General features: G+C 36.2%; 3 protein-coding genes across 5 annotated transcripts in view; 1 reads left to right on the top strand and 2 right to left on the bottom strand.

Moving 5' to 3' along the window:
• The window catches only part of LMO4 (LIM domain only 4), a 523,833-nt gene that overhangs the window by 277,543 nt on the left and 228,658 nt on the right, over positions 1-17,632 (bottom strand). The gene's annotated exons all lie outside the window — the stretch shown is intronic.
• SELENOF (selenoprotein F) overlaps positions 1-17,632 on the top strand; it is a 270,936-nt gene that overhangs the window by 60,661 nt on the left and 192,643 nt on the right. The window lies entirely within an intron of this gene.
• HS2ST1 (heparan sulfate 2-O-sulfotransferase 1) overlaps positions 1-17,632 on the bottom strand; it is a 198,323-nt gene that overhangs the window by 38,812 nt on the left and 141,879 nt on the right. For all 3 annotated transcript variants that reach the window (XM_050774461.1, XM_050774541.1, XM_050774620.1), the window contains one exon: positions 2,554-2,792. In XM_050774461.1, coding sequence (XP_050630418.1) covers positions 2,554-2,792 — 239 coding nt within the window. The remainder of the gene's footprint in view (positions 1-2,553; positions 2,793-17,632) is intronic.

The raw sequence follows: 17,632 nt of genomic DNA, 5'->3' as shown, positions 1-17,632 counted from the left end.
GCTAAAGGTAGATATCAAGCAGACTGAACTAAGATTGTAAGGTGAGGGAATAAAGAGGATGATCAGGTAACATATCTCAAAATATTTTTATGAGTAAACTGAGCTTTACATGGAAGCTTGAGATAACAGATTTAAGAAATATCTCATCTTTTAAGTTGTACTAGATTAGAAACTATTTCTTAGAGAAGAAAGAAAAGCAAAATAGTTCATTTAATTCTTATTTAAGCAGCTGACAGGCCAGGCGTCTGTAATCCCAGCACTTTGGGAGGCCGAGGTGGGCGGATCATCTGAGGTCAGGAGTTTGTGACCAGCCTGACTAACATGGTGAGACTCAGTCTCTACTAAAAATGCAAAAATTAGCTGGGTGTGCTGGCGCATGCCTGTAATCACAGCTACTCAGGAGGCTGAGGAAGGAGAATAGCTTGAACGTGGGAGGCGGAGTTTGCAGTGAGCTGAGATCGCACCACTGCACTCCAGCCTGGGCAACAAGAGCAAAACTCTGCCTCCAAAAATAAAAATAAAAAATTTAAAAAAAAAAAGGTAGCTGAGAACAGTACACACAGACAACAAAACATGATATTAAAATAAAAATGTTATATCAGATGGGGTTCTGATATAACATGAAATAATTTAAAAATTATTTCAAAACATACAGTGCAATTTTGAGAGTTTACATTTAGATGAAGCTTACTAGATTAAAAGTGAAGTAAACACGAAAACATGTCACATGAAAGAAAGGGAAGCAGTAAATATGACTTGTTTGAAGAACTGTGTCTACATAGAACAAGAGATCACAAAACTGGAGATAGGGTATATAAAGAACATTTGTTAAGTAAGCCATCCTTAATTAAGATCAGGTTTTGAACTACCAGCTGGTATTTTGAAGTATGTCAGCTAATGATTAAGACTATTCTTTTACTCTGCCCCATACAAACATTTTTTAAGTGTTGGTCATTCTGTAATCCAATTGCTTTTAAGATAGCATTTATGTTTCTCTCCTGCTTTTTATCCTATATATAACTAACAAGTTACTAAAAGAAAAACAGAAGTTTTATCTCATCCAAATGCAACTGGGAAAATATACTACATGATGCCTATAAATGTCATATGTGGTGAGCTCCTCCAGATTTACATTTCATGAAAATAATGGTTGATGTCATTGCCAGACATCTTGTAGTTACCAGGAAACTTTGTAATGCTGAACAAACAAATTAACATTATTTTTCTAAAACGTACTACTGAATAAATCTGAAATTATTATCTAAGCATGAATATATATTCCTTTTAAACCAAAGCATATTTTGAAAAGCGATAATGCCAAAAGATTTAAAACCCACTACACACTGTATAAAAACAGAATATTTAGGATACTTGCCCTTGAGATACACAATATTACATAATGAATAGTTTTTATGACACACATAGCTAAAAACAGCTCATGTTTCTTCCCATTTATAGAAGAGTTATTTGGTTTGGCCGACAGATGTGGAATTTTGATTCTATGAAAAACAGTACTCCAGGATCCTGCAAAGAGCCAAAAATTACATGGGCAGATGACATACCATATACCACTAGCCTTTATAAACAGCTCTCTAGCAAGAAAGCCAACCTTAGTCTCATGTGTCAATGTAATTCTCTTGTTTAAGTGTAAGGATTATAGTTATGCTAAATAGTGAGATAACAGTCAATTCTGTAACAAGTTCAAACACATAAATATCGTTATAACTACAGGACCATCACGAACACCTTTCTAATAAGCTTACTCCAATTTGGCATTTGATCCTAAGTAGTATTTTCAAAATTATCTTTCCTTCTCATGGGGTGGAATTCCCATGCCCTTCCATATTTATAGAGAGAACTTTATAATTGCAATCAAAACTCCAAGTGTGGGAGAAATGTATGCTACTACTATTAAAGAGATGAGCAAATTTTATTTCATAAGATAATTTCCTCTACTTTTCTTAAAGCCATTTCACAAAATTATCTATTCATTTGTTTATCTAAAACTTCTTGAGAATTTAAAAGGTAAGATGTTGAAGAAGCCACAATCCCTGTTCTTGAGGATTTTATAGCTTTTATGTATACATAAATATACATAAACTATATATACATTTATAAGCTATATATATAAACTCTCTCTGTATCTCTATCTATATCCAGTAAAGAGGGACTGGTGACAAAATTGAGTACAAGTATCCATCAAATATTTCTCTGTCATAAGTTGAGACAATAATTTTTATTGCAGGGTATCATGCCAAAATTATATTTTTAAAAGGATACTACGCTGAGGAACATCAATTTTCTCCTCAAAAATTCAAGCTATTCATTAATCATTTACTTCACAAATATTTGAGTACATACTATATGCAAGGAAATGTGTCAAATACTGTCGAGTAAAATTATACAAAAGTTAGCTGGCCCTCTCCCCTAAAAGGCTTATGATCCATTGAGATCAGAACTCACATCCCTTTAAAATACTTTATCCCCTTGAGCTAGAAAATTTGAGTGAGGAAGTTTTAGAAAACATTTGGGCATTCCTTAAGTGGTAATTACCTGATCTTGCAATGACATCACTGGATTATTTTTGGTAGTGTTGATATGAAGAACATGGTATTTATTCTTTGCACACAGGTCATAGGCGATATTGGTAAATGAAGTGCTTGCAGTTTTGGGAACTCTGTTATAAATGATCACCATATCCTCTTCCTCATCTAAAGTGGCATCTTGCCGAGGGCCATCCATTGTATGTCGCTGCTCAATTTCTCGGACTTCATGTCTTGCAATAGCCCTTTCTGCAAAGAAAAACAGATACAAACTAAGTTTTTAAGGACACTATAAGGAAGTTATGAGCACTGAACTTTGAACCATGATTAGAAAAGATACAAAAAAGAAAACAAAAAACAAAAGCAAAGAACCAAGGCATGTGGAAAACATGGGTAAATTGCTTGGGTTTCTAAGAGGATCTAGTTGATTCTAAAACAGCTGTACAGCCTGGAACATAATCTTCCTATTCAAGAACTGGGTAAGAGCTGTTGAAGAAATGTTTTGAGGACCAAAGCTGCAGAATTCCTTATGAAGGATAATACATATGCATATCAAGAACAAAGGAATAAAGAGTCAACAAGTGTAGAATAGCACAGACCACAGAATACTTTAGTGTAGTTCAAAAGTCACTTTATATTCTAATAGAATTCCTACAGCCTAAATTAATTCTCACACAAAGATTGCATGGAATACTAAACTTCACAGTAAAAAAATGAACTTAGAATTACTTATAAGTTAAGAAAAGGTTTTGAAATTTATTACTCAACTTAGTTATTCTCTGGTTTATAAAAATGTAGCGGTGCAGTGATTATAAATGCTTATATGACTTAACAAGAGTAGAAACAATACTACCACAAATCCTTTTTCTTTTCGGTGTTGCATTAGAAACTATGTTTATCACATGGCTATGCTTTTCCCTTAAATTTCATGGTTCCTCTAAAATCACCTATCTACTATGTGGTTTCCAAAGCAATTACATTTTGCTTCCTAGTATTCTCTATTTAATGCAAACTTCAGTTTCAAATATATATATATCTCTGTATATTCAAATATCTATATATTCTAATATATATTCAAATATATATATATTTTCATATACATATATATGAATAAGGATGCAAGAAAAGGAGAGGAAAGAAGGAAATGAGGAGCATGAAATCTCTAGCAAGACTGCAAATACTCTGCACAGGAGTAGTTACACATACAGCATGTACTCTCTTAACCCCCAAGTCTTTGTGCAAGCTATCTTACCTATCTTGAACAGTCTTCCATTTCCCCACCCAACCTTTACATTTCAACTCAGTCGCTACCCAGGGAAGCATCTGATAGCTCTGACTAGAACAAATCATCTGTTTCCCTCCAGCTTTTTTTTCTTCGGAGATGGAGTCTCGCTTTGTCACCCAGGCTGGAGTGCTGTGGTGTGACCTCGGCTCACTGCAACCTCTGCCTCCTGGGTTCAAGCAATTCTCTGCCTCAGCCTACTGAGTAGCTGGAATTACAGGTACCCGCCACCACACCCAGCTAATTTTTGTATTTTTAGTAGAGACACAGTTTCACCTTCTTGGCCAGGCTGGTCTCGAACTCCTGATCTCGTGATCCCCCCACCTCAGCCTCCCAAAGTGCTGGGATTACAGGCATGAGCCACCACGCCTGGCCATCTTTTAAAAAATATACATGCACCTATCTTATACTACATGTCTCATTATATTTATCATAATTGCAGTTTTACATTGCATGTGTGGTTATTAGTGTCCCCTATGATGCTGACAACTTAATAAAGTAAGATGAAAAGCAATGTGGTATAATTACAGCAACAAGTGCAGACTTCAAATATTGTCAGAGCATGCATCTTTGATTTTGGTTGAAAAGACATGGACACCATGTTACATAGAGTACACTCTGAGCTGAGGATTTGCATTCAAAAAACCTGAATTAAAAATTCCAGGCCTGCTGCTTACTAGCAGTGGGCTTTCCAAAAAAGAAGTACATATATGAGAGATAGATATATATATGTGTTATGTATTTATATGCAAATATACATACTCTTTTATTCTGGGGGGAGGTGTGAACTGAAAATGGGGAGAGAAAAAGATAATGAGCTTAATATTGAATACATTGTTGGACAGCCTGGGTCATCCAGGAGATATAAGATCATTGGGCATACAGGTGTACAGTTGAGAATAAAGGTTCAAATAGCAGACAGACAGCTGCCTAGACAATATATAGTATGTAGCACAGACAGAGACCCTAGGATAGAATCTTAGATAATACCAATATTTAAAAGGCAAATAGAAAAAGATAATCCATAAAAGAAACTAAGAATAAGAAAACTTTAAGGAAGCACATACCATAGTATTTTTCAAATCAACAGTGCTTTATAAATAAACCTACAAATCAAAGTAACATACTATAAGCATCCATACAAGATTTGGAAGTTGTCTTAGATTAAATTCAACTAATTTTTACTGAGAATCTATGAACATTATTGTTGTTATTATTATTAGAGACAGGGTCTCACTCTGTTGCCCAGGCTGGAGTGCAGTGGTGTGACCACGGCTCACTGCAGCCTCGACCTCCCCAGGCTTAGGTTATTCTCCCACATCAGCCTCCCAAGTAGCTGGGACTGCAGGTGCACATGATCACATTTGGCTAATTTTTGTATTTCTTGTAGAGATGGGGTTTCACCATGTTGCCCAGGCTGGTCTTGAACTCCCAGTCTCAAGTGATCATCCCTCCTCAGCCTCCCAAAGTGTTGGGATTATACGTGTGATCCACTGTACCTGGCCTGAACATTATTATATTCAACAATTTTAAAGGAACCGTATGTTCTAAACAACTGCCGCAGCTGTTTAGAAGTTCAAACAGTTCAAAACTATTATGGTAATGTTATGTCCAAACACCCTCCCCTTTTCTACTAAGGGAAATACAACAGGACTGTTGGCATTCAAGTGCTGACAGAAATGTGAGAGGTTTCTTCCAGCAACACAGATATATGTGAAATTACCTTTAAAAGATTCACCTACTCACACAAGTAGGAGTTTGCGCTAAAGAAAAAAAAAGATTCACTTACAATCAACAATGCTGAATTTACTCATACTAGTTTTTTCTTCAAATCAAATACTTGGAAAAAAAGATTGTTTTGTGTTATTTCATAAGCAGGTATTCATTTTATCTGTAAAAAAACATGAGACAAACTGCAAAACTGTTTTATAATTACCTCATCAACTTTGCTACACCTCTGGCAGGGTCATGAAACAAACATGTTTTCAAAAAGTAATTATTATTCTTGGTTCATTATGTCTATTAAATTATATAAACTATATTTCACACAATTTTAGAAATGTCTTAAATTATGAAAAGGTAGAAATATTGGAATCACTACTTTCCTCATTCGAATAGTATTTATATGCATTTTCTATTTCTCAAATGTTTTTATTTTGCTTAAATATATAGAACAATTATTAATAGAATGTTAGGCCTAACACTACATAAAAAGGTAAAAATTGTATGGAAAATTAAGAACAATTTTGTTAGTAATATTAAACCATATCTCAGTTGAATAGCAGTAACTATTATTGATGATAAATTACTATCTTTCTTCTCCTGTGACAGTACTTAAAATCAGTAAGGGTGTTTTCAATATGGTCATTTTCTTTATTTACTAAGTCAGTATTAGACAGTTATAATTTTTTTTTTTTTAGCAAAGATGCTATGCATCTGGTTAGTACAGCCTCTTCTGAGGCTTTCTTAAATCGTTGAAGAAAGTTTATTAGTTACGTCACATTTGTAGTGCACTTAGAATGTAGGCAGCATAATCAAAATACTTAGGATACATTTTGACGGAATGTTTTCTTCATGTTTGAGTAATAAATTGCAGTTCACCCTTGAACAACATGGATTTAGAACTGCACAGGTCCAATATGTGGATTTTTTTTTTTCAATAAAATTTACACTGAGTGTGCCTGCTTCTCCTGCCTCCTACCTCCTTTATCTCTTCTGCCTCTGGCACCCATGAGACAGCAAGACTAGGACCACCTCTTCCTCCTCAGCCTGCTCAATGTGAAGATGACAAAGATGAAGATGTTTATGATAATCTATTTCCACTTAACAAATAGAAAACATATTTTCTCAGAGCCTGGCATGGTGGAATGCACCAGTAGTCCCAGCTACTGCTACTCAGAAATTGAGGTAGAAGGATTACTTGAGCCCAGGAGTTTGAGATAAGCCTGGGCAACACAGCTAGACCCCCATCTCTTAAAAAATTTTTTTAATTAAAAAAATACATATTTTATATTTCCTGTATGTTAAATAACATTTTCTTTTCTCTAGTTTACTTTATTGTAAGAATACAGTATATAGCGCTGGGCGCGGTGGCTCACGCCTTAATCCCAGCACTTTGGGAGGCTGAGGTGGGCAGATCACGAGGTCAGGATATTGAGACCATCCTGGCGAATATGGTAAAACCCTGTCTCTATTAAAAATACAAAAAAAAAAAAAAATTAGCCAGGCATGGTGGCAGACACCTGTCGTCCCAGCTACTCAGGAGACTGAGGCAGGAGAATGGCGTGAACCCAGGAGGCAGAGCTTGCAGTGAGCGGAGATCATGCCACTGCACTCCAGCCTGGGTTATAGAGCGAAACCCCGTCTCCAAAAAAAAAAAAAAGAAAAAGAAAAAGAAAATAGTATATAGCATTACAAGAATACAGCATGTAATATGCCAATATACCAATAACATAAACATCAACTGTTTATGTTATCAGTAAGGCTTCTGACCAACAGTAAGCCATTGATAGTTAAGTTTAAAGGTGTTGGGAAGTCCTTTGAAAACCGGCACAAGACAAGGATGCCCTCTCTCACCACTCCTATTCAACACAGTATTGGAAGTTCTGGCCAGGACAATCAGGCAAGAGAAATAAATAAAGGGTATTCAAATAGGAAAACAGGAAGTCAATTTGTCTCTCTTTGCAGATGACATGATTGTATATTTAGAAAATCCCACCGTCACAGCCCAAAATCTCCTTAAGCTGATAAGCAACTTCAGCAAACTCTCAGGATACAAAATCAATGTACAAAAATCACAAGCATTCCTATGCACCAATAATAGAGAGCCAAATCATGAGTAAACTCCCATTCACAACTGCTACAAAGAGAATAAAATACCTAGGAATACAACTTACAAGGGATGTGAAGGACCTCTTCAAGGAGAACTATAAACCTTGCTCAAGGAAATAAGAGAGGACACAAATAAATGGAAAAACATTCCATGCTCATGGATAGCAAGAATCAATATCATGAAAATGGCTATACTGCCCAAAGTAATTTATAGATTCAATGCTATCCCCATCAAGCTACCACTGACTTTCTTCACAGAATCGGAAAAAACTACCTTAAATTTCACATGGAACAAAAAAAGAGCCTGCATAGACAAGACAATCCTAAGCAAAAAGAACAAAGCTGGAGGCATCATGCTACTGATTTCGAACTATACTACAAGGCTACAGTACCAAAACAGCATGGTACTGGTATCAAAACAGATATACAGACCAATGGAACAGAACAGAGGCCTCAGAAATAATACCACACATCTACAACCATCTGATCTTTGACAAACCTGACAAAAACAAGTAATGGGGAAAGGATTCCCTATTTAATAAGTGGTGTTGGGAAAACTGGCTAGCTATATGCAGAGAACTGAAACTGGACCCCTTCCTTACACTTTATACAAAAATTAACTCAAGATGGATTAAAGACTTAAACGTAAGACGTAAAACCATAAAAACCCTAGAAGAAAACCTAGGCAACACCATTCAGGACATAGGCATGGGCAAAGACTTCATGACTAAAACACCAAAAGCAATGGCAACAGAAGCCAAAATTGACAAATGGGATCTAATTAAACTAAAGAGCTTCTGCACAGCAAAAGAAACTATCATCAACGTGAAAAGGCAACCTACAGAATGGGAGAAAAGTTTTGCAATCTACCCATCTGACAAAGGACTAATATCCACAATCTACAAAGAACTTAAACAAATTTACAGGAAAAAAAACAACCCCATCAAAAAGTGGGTGAAGGATATGAACAGACACTTCTCAAAAGAAGACATTTATGTAGCCAACAAACATATGAAAAAAAGCTCATCATCACTGGTCATTAGAGAAATGCAAATCAAAACCACAATGACATACCATCTTATGCCATTTAGAATGGCAATCATTAAAAAGTCAGGAAACAATACATGCTAGAGAGGATGTGGAGAAATAGGAGCACTTTTACACTGTTGGTGGGAGTGTAAATTACTTCAACCATTGTGGAAGACAGTGTGGCGATTCCTCAAGGATCTAGAACCAGAAATACATTTGACCCAGCAATCCCATTACTGGGTATATACCCAAAGGATTATAAATCATTCTACTATAAAGATACATGAACACGTATGTTTATCGTGGCACTGTTTACAATAGCAAAGATGTGGAACCAACCCAAATCCCCATCAATGATAGACTGGATAAAGAAAATGTGGCACATATACACCATGGAATACTATGCAGCCACAAAAAAGGATGAGTCCATGTCCTTTGCAGGGACATGGATAAAGCTGGAAACCATCATTCTCAGCAAACTAACATAAGAACAGAAAACCAAATACCGCATGTTCTCACTCATAAGTGGGAGTTGAACACATGGACAGAGGGAGGGGAACATCACACACCGGGGCCTGTTGGGGGATGGGGGTTAGGGGAGGGATAGCATTAAGAGAAATACCTAATGTAGATGATGGGTTGATGGGTGCAGCAAACCACCATGGCACGTGCATACCTATGTAACAAACCTGCATGTTCCGCACATGTATCCCAGGACTTAAAGTATAATACTAACAAAAAATTCTTAAGATAAAAATTTTTTAAAAAGTTGTTGGGAAGACAAAAGTTACATGCAGATTTGATGACACAGGGGTGGGGAGTGGTGCCCTAGCTCCCACATTGTTCAAGACCCAAATGTATAGAGAATCTGCTATGCAGCTATCTCAGGCTCACCACAAAATGTATAGCCTACAGATTACACGGGGTGCAATCTAAGAGTCATGGAAATTGCAGGCAAGCCAGGCATCAATGGCACTATTATTTCCAACTGAGGATGGACACTCAACTCCATGGCAATTCTAGTTTCTCCATACTGCTCTGACAGGTAACTTATTCCCCATAAAATGAATACACAATGAGGAATCGGGAGTAATACAGATGAAACAAAAGAAAGCTGTTGTGAGGCTATTTAACTAATTCTTGCTTCACCATCACTTACTGTGAGTTGACTGCCCAGCCAAACACCATCTGATCCTCATGGAAGTAATATTTTGTAATCATTGCAAATTAAGTAAACTGTCTGACTGTATACATTATTTTCTTAAGAGTATTGTTAGCCTGGCCAGGTGCGGTAGCTCATGTCTGTAATCCCAGCACTTTGGGAAGCCAAGGCAGGAAGATTACTTGAGCTGAGGAGTTCAAGACCAGCCTGAGCAACACGGCAACACCTTGTCTCTACTAAAAAGTTTTAAAAATTAGCTGAGTGTGGTGGTGCATGCCTGTAGTCCCAGCTACTCGGGAAGCTGAAGTGGGTAGATTGCCTGAGCCCAGTAGTTTGAGGCTGCAGTGAGCCATGTTCATGCCACTGCGCTCCAGCCTGGATGACAGAGCAAGCCCCTGTCTCAAAAAGAGTATTATTAGCTTGAATCAGTCTCTCTGAGCACAATCACTATGGGGGACTAACAAAATAAATTTCTATATGCAAGGCAGAGACAGAGATTCTGAACATCGACAAATGCTTTCTTGTGTGGTTTCCAGACAGTCAACAAGGGATGCATATGGTACCACTCAAACTGACAAGTTATGAATCATCCTATAAAAAAGAGCTAACAGTGACTTCCACTTTAAGGGAAGATGGAGTAGACTTATGTTTCACTATTGCCCCTTCTAAGTACACCTAAAAACCTGGCACACAATACATAAAACAAATATAAGACTCTAAGAGAAGACAGCAGACTACTAGAACCCCTGGGACCGGAGGACAATACAGTGCTGAGTTGCCCTAAGTTTTACTTATGCCTCACATATTCCAGACTTGGAGCTATAGAAGCTGGCAACTTGGAAACAGGCACAGACAAAAGAATCCCTATAAAAACCTATTCTCTGTAGCCAAAGGACCAGGAAAGGAAGATAGAAAGCTTAGATAATAATCACTCTACAGTAGCCAATTTCATAGGATAAACCGGCCCCACCACCAACTCTACAGGACAAGGAGGGAGTCTAGACTTCCACCCTCATGATGCCCAATATCCCTGATGGAGTGATGTCAGAGAAGGCCAAGTACAGGGTCAGGACTTTCATCTCAGGCAGCAGGTAACAAGGCACCTCTGCAGTATCAGTGGAGTCCAAGCAAGGAAACAGAAGATTTAAATTAGACCCAGAGTCTTATAATACAAAAATGCTCAGGTTTCAATCAAATACTATTCATCATACCAAGAACCAGCAGTATCTCAAACTCAATGAATACAATCAAGAAATGACCAACACCAAAATGATAGGAATGTTAAAATTTATCAAAGACTTAAAGCAGCCATGATAAAAATTCTTTAATGAGCAATTGTGAACATGCTTGAACCAAACAAAAAAAAAAAATAGAAAGCTCCAGCAAATACAATCTCAGCAGAGAAAATGAAGATATAAAAAAGAACCAGACCAGGAGCAGTGGCTCACGCCTGTAATCCCAGCACTTTGGGAGGCCGAGGCCAGTGGATCATGAGGTCAGGAGTTCAAGACCAGCCTGGCCAACATAGTGAAATCCTGTCTCTACTAAAAATACAAAAATTAGCCAGGCGTGGTGGTGCATGCCTGTAGTCCCAGCTGCTCAGGAGGCTGAGGCAGGAGAATCACTTGAACCTGGGAAGCAGAGGTTGCAGTGAGCGGAGGTCACGGCATTGCACTTGAGCCTGGACACAGAGCGAGACTTTGTCTCAAAAAAAAGAAAGAACCAAATGGAAATACAGGAACTAAAATAAAAAGCTCAGTGAATGGGTTCAATAGCTGAATGGAAGACATGAAGAAAACTTTAGTGAACTGAAAGAAAAAACAAAAGAAATTATTGAACCTAATAGCGGTGGGAAAACAGACCAAGAAAAGGAAAAACAAAAACAAACAAAGCTCAAGAAACTGTGGTCTAGAACAAAAGATCTAACATTGGTGTCACAGTCTTAAAAGGATAGGAGAAAGAAAGCAGGGTTGAAAAGTGCTCAAAGAAATTATGGCTGACAACTTTACACACTTAGCAAGAGACATAAACATTTAGATCAAGAAGCTGAACAAACTCCAAATAAGGTAAACCCAAAGATATCCATGTCAAGACCTATCATAATCAAACTTCCGAAAACAAAAGACAAAAAAAAAAAAAAATCTTGAATGCACCTATATGAAGCCTACAAGAAAAAACTGGATTAACAGCAGATTTCTTATCACAAACCATGGAGGCAATAGGAAGTGGCACAATGTTTTTTAAGGGCTGAAATAAAATAATCATATACCTAGAGAAAATAATTTTCAGGAATGAAAGGGAAAGTAACTCATATGAAAGAAAATTAGCATTTATTGCCAGTAGACCTACCCTAAAAGATTGGCTTAAAAAAACTCTATAAACAAAAAGGAAAAGATAAAAGAAGAAATCTTAAAACATCAAAAAGAACAAACAAAAAATGGAGAGTAAAAATATGTGTAAATACAATAAACTTTCCCTTTCCTCTTGAGTTTTCAAAAGCAAGTTTGACAGATAAAGGAAAAATTATTATGGTACTCTGTGATGTGGCTCTAAATGAAGGCAGAGCAAATATTTAAGACAATTACACTGTAAGTGAGGGAGAAGAAAAAGACAAGTGGAGGTAAGGTTTCTATACTTCACTTGAATTGGTAAAATGATAGCAGTGAACTGACAAGTGACATTTATATAATGAAATACACAAAACAAGCATAAAAAAACTATATAAAGACATTAAACTCAAATCAAAATGCAATTCTAAAAAAATATAAGTAACCCACAGGAATGCTGAAAAAGAAAACAGAAGTGAAAAAAAAACAGAAGACAAATAAATAGAAGTGTCAAGGGAAATTTTAAAAATACATTCACATGAATGAAAATGAAAATAAGCAAATCAAAATTTGTGGGACATAGTTAAGGCAGGACTGAGAGGGAAATTTATAGCACTGTATGCAGACTTTAGAAAAGAACAGACTCTAATCAATAATCAAAGAAGATATACAAATGACAAACATGAACAGATGTTCAACATCATTAGTCACTGGGACATGCAAATCAAAACCACAACAAAGTACCACTTCATACACACTAGGATGGCTATAATTAAAAACAGATAAACCAAAAACTTAAAAAAAAAAAAAAAAAAAGAATAGAAAAATAACAAATGTTAGTGAGGAAGTAGACAAATTGTAACCCTCATACATTGCTGGAGGGGATGTAACATGGTGAAGTCAAGATGAAAAACAGTTTGGCAGTTTCTCAAAAAAGTTAAACAGAATTACCAAATGCCTCAGCAATTCTACTCCAAGGTATATACCGGCCCAGAGAACTGAAAACAGTTACTCAAATACTTATAAATGTTTAAAGCACTAACTCACTATAGCCAAAAGGTAGAAACAATCCAAATGTCCATCAACAGATGAATGAACAAATAAATTGTGGTAGTATATACAGAACAATAGAATATTATTCAACTATAAAAAGGAATGAAGTACTCATATATATTAGTAATACAATATAGATGAACATAAAAAATATGTTAAGAAGTCACATATAATTGGATTAATATGAAATATCCAGAATAGGTAAAAATGAAACAGTATATACTAATATATTGGTGGTTGCCAGGGAATGGGGGAGGGAGAAATGGAAAGCATCTGATTAACGGTTATGGTGTTTTCTTTGGAGTAATGTTTTGGAACTAGATAGAGATGGTGCTTGTACAATATTGTGAATGTTCCAAATGCCAGTGAATTGTTCCCTTTAAAATGGCTAATTTATGTTTATTTCACTTCAAAAAAACCTACCAAAAATAAGTACTCACAAAATATTAAGATCTTATAATACAGGTTCATTTTAATAATATTAAAAACAGAAATTATAAAACATTTAACAGTTTATAAATTAGTCATTTATTCTCAATTTAACAAATATTTATTGAGTATCTTCATGTACAATAATTTTTTGTGGGCCCTTGTTAGATATATGTTTTACAAAACATTATGCTTCCACATTAAATATATGTTAATTCTTAACATTCTGAAAATACATTACAAAATTACAAAATAAATATCAAATTTTCTTTCACAACTTCATCTGTGATAAAGTTATCACTAAAAATATACTGGAGTTAATGCTCCTGAGACGATCTATTAGATAAAAACATCAAAGTAATTGTTAAATATCCCATCAATCCAAAAGCCACCGATTCTTTTCTTTTTGTGTTGCTGCTAAGGTTACTACGTTAAAGGAATATGAGTTATATTTTACTAAATGTACTTGCCAAGTTTGGCTATACTTTTCTATAGTTATTACATTAATTTAAAAATGTGAAATCCTTACAAGTTATAACCTTCTTTTATTATCAATCTGAGAAATACACTAATCATCTACATGAAAAAATAGTATTGGTAATAGCTAACACTGAATTCTCACTATGCTTTAAGTGTTTTATGTATATCATCTGTTATGCTCTGTGCTGTGTTTTATATACATCATGTCATGATTCTTAAAGCAAACCCAAGAGGCAGAATTATTATCCCCAATTAAAGAAGAAAACTGAGTCTCTTTAAGTGATCACCAGCTGTTTACTGATGTCAGGACACCATTCCAGGTCAATGTGACTCTAGAGCTCGTGTTCCACATTATACTGATTGTCTGAGATTTTGTCTATTTCTATTATAGAAAGAGGTAGAGCCTTATACTTAAATACAGCATTACAATATTATAGAAATATCTTTTTTTTTTTTGCAAATGCCTTTTAAAATTTTTTGATGCATTTTATTTTGGGATTGCAAAAGCATTTTGCAATTGTTTCCTGCAACATTCCTGTGAAATAGACATGGTAAATAAGTGAAACAGAGGGACAGAAGATGGTTGTCTTCTAGGTGTTAAAAAGCAAAACATGCTGTATTATCTTTGCAACTTCCTGTGAATATATAATTATCTCAAAATTTAAAAAGTTATAAAAAACCACAACCAAAGCCAAAAACAACATGATTATTGATATCATTCCCCAAATTAGTAATTGTATAATATTCTAGGTATTATTCTTGAATAGGGAAAAAAAATCACAACATACAAAGGTTTTCTTTATTTATGGGTTACTATACGGATTGTAAGGTCTGAAGTAGGTCTAATACAGGGCCTAAGTTTTTCTTTAAATATACCAACATACGTATAGAGATGAGACCTGTTATTCAAATTATAAGTGGAATCCTCTCCCAATTCACAGTTTAGAAAAACACCAATTTGCCTTGATTGTACTGACCAGAGTCAGATTTACCTGCATCCATCTTTTGGGAATGAAACTGCCATAGTATTTTTGGGAAAAAATTATTTTACCAGACGCCCATAGCCTGTTCACCCTAGCCTTTTACTTCTGTCTGCCAATAATGCCTGCACCAAGTATCTATTTTTAAAATACAAAATATCATAGTTAAAAATCATAGGTAAGCTGACTTCAAGGCTTCATTCTTTACTCGTCTCAGTCACTTGAAATAAATACACTGATACAAAATGGGGAGTCCAACTATATATGCTTTTCCTTTTTCTTGAGCTTTATTAAGACATTAATCTCACATTATCCCTCATCTCTTTCTAAATTTCTCAAGTGAACTGTTTTTCAAGTGAACTGTTCCTATTTTCAATGTCTATCTTGTAGGAAATTGAACAAATGCCACTGTAACAAATGCCGTAAGTAAGAACAAAATACTTCTGGATCCAAGAATTGGAGAAAAACCTTCTGGAAAATACACTGAATAAGTTCAGCCTTAAAAGGACAGAGCTGGCTTTCAAGATGTGGGGATGGCTAATTGGAGAAGGCATAAAAGCCTGAGTAGTAGCACAAGCTGATAAACAACAAATATACTAGCATAATGATTATAATATTAACAGTAATGTGAAGCAGCTGCAAAAAAAAATGGCAATTTTAAGCTGTGCCAATAGGCATATAGTTATCAGTGTAACAAGTGCTTCTACTTTGAACCTTTACCGTGAGCCAGGAACAATGCTCCATGTTTGTTTGTTTGTTTGTTTGTTTATCTGAGACGGAGCCTTGCTCTGTTGCCCAGGCTGGAGTGCAGTGGCACGATCTCGGCTCACTGCAAGTTCCGCCTCCTGGGTTCACGCCATTCTTCTGCCTCAACCTCCTGAGTAGCTGGGACTACAGGTGCCTGCCACCACACCTGGCTAATTTTTTGTATTTTTAGTAGAGATGGAGTTTCACCATGTTAGCCAGGATAGTTTGATCTCCTGACCTCATGATTCCCCTCCCAAAGTGCTGGGATTACAGGCATGAGCCACCGTGCCCGGCCAATGGTTCATGTTTAAATGTACATTACTTCACCTAAATTTTACAATAATCCTATATGGTAATACTATGGAATTTACACTCAGAGGTATTAATTATAGAGTTGTCAGGAACAAAGTCAGAATTCACACCCTCATCTGTCTGACACCAAAGCTTATATTCCTAACCACAACACAGTAATTACTGTTTCAAGTCACAGGAAGGAACAGTTGTTAAGAAATTTGTATTCAGTCACACAGGGCTATTATGTGTCATTTCAGGCACACATTTAAAACTAGAGTACTCCAGAATGGGAATGAGTTGGATGGATCATGCCACATAAAAAACTCTTTAAAAAAACAGTGCATTTAGCTAAGAGAAAATCCATAAAAATGACTAACAGTCTCTTCAAATACTTGAAAAGTTATTGTGAAAAAGAGGCAGAATCCTTTTTGTAGTATTACTCCAGAAAAAAAGATGTGGCTGTGGATCAAGAGAGAATGGGCTTTCAAATAATTAGTAGTGCAAAGTAAAGACACAGGCAGTTTAGGGGGTGGTAAGTTATTAGTCTCTGGAGATACTCATATAGAGGTTGCATGAGGAACTGTCAAAGAATGATAGAAAAAGGATTCCTGCACTGATGAGAGCTGAAATCAGGGGACCTATGGATTGCATAACCCTGAGATAAGTTCCATAAAGCTATGCTATCAATTTCTCCTCTAGAGTACAGATGTGTTTTTGGAGGACTCCCTCCACCCACTCACCCCCAAGCTCAAACAAAATCAAAAGAAGCAGAAATAGAGACAGAAGCAGGCCAGTAACAACTGGGTGGGAGGAAGGGAGTAGGATGCTTACTTATTCTCCCACAATCCTATTTTATTCAGTTTCACCCAGATGTATTTGTTTACCTTAAGACAAAAAATATAGCTTTTTTTTTTTTTTTTCTCTTTTTCTTTTTTTGAGACAGAGTCTCGCTCTGTCGCCCAGGCTGGAGTGCAGTGGCGCGATCTCGGCTCACTGCAAGCTCCACCTCCCGGGTTCACACCATTCTCCTGCCTCAGCCTCCTGAGTAGCTGGGACTACAAGCGCCCGCCACCACGCCAAGCTAATTTTTTGTATTTTTAGTAGAGACGGGGTTTTACCGTGTTAGCCAGGATGGTCTCGATCTCCTGACCTCGTGATCCACCCACCTCGGCCTCCCAAAGTGCTGGGATTACAGGCATGAGCTACTGTGCACGGCAAAATACAGTTTTTATGATTACTGTGTAACTGAGCATAGCCATACTGTTCTATGTATCTTTGAGTAGTGAGAATGATATGATCATTTATAACCAAGCTTTTTCCACCGAATTCATCAAATAATTTCATAAAGATTTACGGGACTCTATTAATTTATAAGTACTGCACCAGGTTCTGGACATACACCTACTCTTAGAGAGTTTGGTGGTACAGCGTTATAAAAAAAAGTTTATACAAGATGCAATCGAGGTCCCAAAAAT

This window comes from Macaca thibetana, chromosome 1 (genome assembly GCF_024542745.1).
Source record: "Macaca thibetana thibetana isolate TM-01 chromosome 1, ASM2454274v1, whole genome shotgun sequence".
Taxonomy (NCBI): Eukaryota; Metazoa; Chordata; class Mammalia; order Primates; family Cercopithecidae; genus Macaca; species Macaca thibetana.
This window is presented reverse-complemented; position numbering and strand designations above follow the sequence as displayed.